General features: G+C 30.5%; 1 protein-coding gene across 5 annotated transcripts in view; it reads left to right on the top strand.

Annotated features, from left to right (window-relative positions):
* LOC106459929 (protein N-terminal glutamine amidohydrolase-like) overlaps positions 1–2,794 on the top strand; it is a 28,296-nt gene that overhangs the window by 7,662 nt on the left and 17,840 nt on the right. For all 5 annotated transcript variants that reach the window (XM_013919597.2, XM_013919596.2, XM_013919595.2 and 2 more), the window contains exon 4: positions 702–752. In XM_013919597.2, the coding sequence (XP_013775051.1) occupies positions 702–752 (51 nt within the window). The remainder of the gene's footprint in view (positions 1–701; positions 753–2,794) is intronic.

The following is a 2,794-nucleotide window of genomic DNA, read 5'->3' as shown; positions in this document are numbered from 1 at the left end:
AAATTAGGGACGGCTAGCGCAGATAGCCCTCGTGTAGCTTTGCACGAAATTCAAAACAAACAAACAAAAAACAAACAAACTTAATTATTAAGTTCAGTATAAGGGCCAATCTAAAAAATGCATAAGTTCTTAATTTGGCCTTGGACAGGGTAAAAGTATTTCTTAGCTAATCCACAGTATTTTTTCTGAAATTTTCATTAATGGGGTGAACTGAAAAATTTTACATATAACAATTTGAGAACTTTATGCTCAGATAAACTTCTATTGTTTATTTTATTGCTAATTCATTAAAAATGATATAAGAAACAAATGATGGAAAAACAAGGCTTGTTTACAAACTTGAAGCAAATTTGAAAATAGTCTCAAAAATCTGGAAATGTAGCAAAATAGGCTTACAGCTAGCAGGTTTATCAGGTATTCTTTGATTAATTGATAAAAAAAAGTGATTTTACAGAAAAATTTTTCCATTACTTTCCCAAGCAACACGGATGGAGAGTTAGTTGCAAGTGAATACAGCTCTGGAAGCAACCATCGAGAGCTACCATATATTGAATATGAATATACTACTTTAATCCATTAATATTATGTAAGAATTAAATAATAAAATATTTTATATTAAATGATAATCAAATACTTAATCATTTTCCTCTTTTAAGTGTTAGATAACATATGTATACATGGATTTCTATAATTTTTAACAGGTACCCTTGTGGAATCAGCGTGCTGGAAATGCAGATAATTTAACTGTCTGGGTAAGAGACTGTTTAAAGTGTAGACTAAATGATATTTTTTATTAGTTATATTAATAAGTACAGTTCTAAGTGTTTGAATGTGGTTATTAAATATATTAATATGTAATTCTGTATAAATTTGTGTATTCTGTAACTGCCATTTTCAAGCAAACATTGCACATTTTGGATAGAGCTGGGAAATTAGTGGAATTTTCTAATTAATTATTTGTTGGGCTTATAAATCACATTTACTAATCTCTTACGTAAAACTGGGATAGCTGGAATAATCAAATGAAATTGGAGAAATGACTATAATTTGCTATAATTTATTTATTCTAAATATAGAATGAATAATTAGCCCTCTCACTATGGGCAACCTTTTCTGCACGTGTCATGATGTTTTAATTTAATTAAACTACTTTCTTATCATGGTATATGAATAAACTTGGCATAAAAATGTAGACAATAAACCAAATTTTAATATCATGTAGGATTTAAGCTTTAATTTTATAAGACAATATTTTAAAAAATCCTCAACTTTCCCTAGTATAAGAATTGTGACATTTGCTATCTAGGTATTCCCTCTTCTCTAATTTATTTAGTACCCCTCCAAAAAGTATGAAATTGAACATGAATTACTCCTTACAATGTTTTAATTTCTCAGGCAAAACATACTTTTTGTAGCCTTCTATCTTATTTAGTTGCAGACAAATAAAATAAAAAATCAGACCCCTTTTGCCACACCCACTTGCCAATAGTTCTCTTTGACATTTAATACTATATTAATTATAACCAATAGAAAGCCAAAGTTTTAATCTATCAAATGATGTATTATATTATGTTGTTTTCTGTACAGAGAATTGTATATTTTACTTCCAGTTCAAACTTTATTCCCATGGGAAACACATTGATGAGCATAATTGAATTTTTAATGGCTCTCATTGCATTGTTAAAAAGCCAAAAAATTATGATAGTTATAGGATATTGTCTGCTTTTTTACGTATTATTCTATGTTGTTTGATGCATTATTTAGTTAAATAAAACTTGTTTTAGTACAGTAGCATCATTAGTATAAAAAAAGTAGGGTTTAGTTTCATTGACAGTCAACAGTAAAAAAAAAAAAATCCCTGGTAAGTACTATATTTTTTGTGTTTCATGTGTATTCTTTATTTGTTGTTATAAAAGTAACTAAAGTATAAAAAGTAGAATTTTTAGGTTAGATTAAGTGAAATGAATAATAATACATTTTCATGAGGTATGGTTGTAATCAACCCGAGAGTAGCCACAGAGAGTAGCCTGTGCCTTACGTAATTCAATAAGGTAACACAATAAAGTAACACCAACTACATGTTTTTCAAGCGATTTTCAACTTGTGTGATGGGAGTATCAGTTAGACATGGTTCAGAGGGCAATAAAACAATAAAATTAAAGTAAAAACAGATGTATACTGTTAGGAGTTTAAAGCTATTTATAATAATGAAAGTCTTCCGGATATATCTGGAAATGCGGATATTTCTAAAAAATCCTGAAAACCTCCGGTTTTCTTCCGGAGAAACACATTTTTTGAAATTATTTATCGGATTTTAGTGTTGCATGCCATAGATGCAATCTATGCGTTTATGCAATCGCCCGGTTTGTTTACAATTGGCGACAGGGCACCGCCATTTTGTAGTCTCGCAATGCTTGCTAGCGTGTACGAGACCTTGTATGCTTATAATGCAAACTTCATGTCATGTGAATGAGATTTTATCTCGAAAACGTGCTTTAGAAAACGCGGTCATTCTTTTGTGTACCTTTCTATTGAGCGAGACAATTGAAGAGCCTTATCTATTCAAAGATGTTTACCGAAGCGATAATAGATCAAATGAAATGTGCAAACAAGTAGACAGGTCGGCAGATATCCGTAGCATAGAAGGAAAGGTAAAGAACAAGTTCAAATGGTCATGGCTGGAGGAAAAGGATGTAAATGGTGACTTTTTATCAGACTTTGTGAGGAAAGTGGACAGGCCAGGATATGCAGTATGCACGTGGTTAGTAAATTTTACTTTATAAATCTGTTAAGG

This window comes from Limulus polyphemus, unplaced genomic scaffold (assembly GCF_000517525.1).
Source record: "Limulus polyphemus unplaced genomic scaffold, Limulus_polyphemus-2.1.2 Scaffold683, whole genome shotgun sequence".
Lineage (NCBI taxonomy): Eukaryota > Metazoa > Arthropoda > Merostomata > Xiphosura > Limulidae > Limulus > Limulus polyphemus.
The sequence above is the reverse complement of the archived record's forward strand: the minus strand, read 5'-3'. Positions and strand labels throughout refer to the sequence as shown.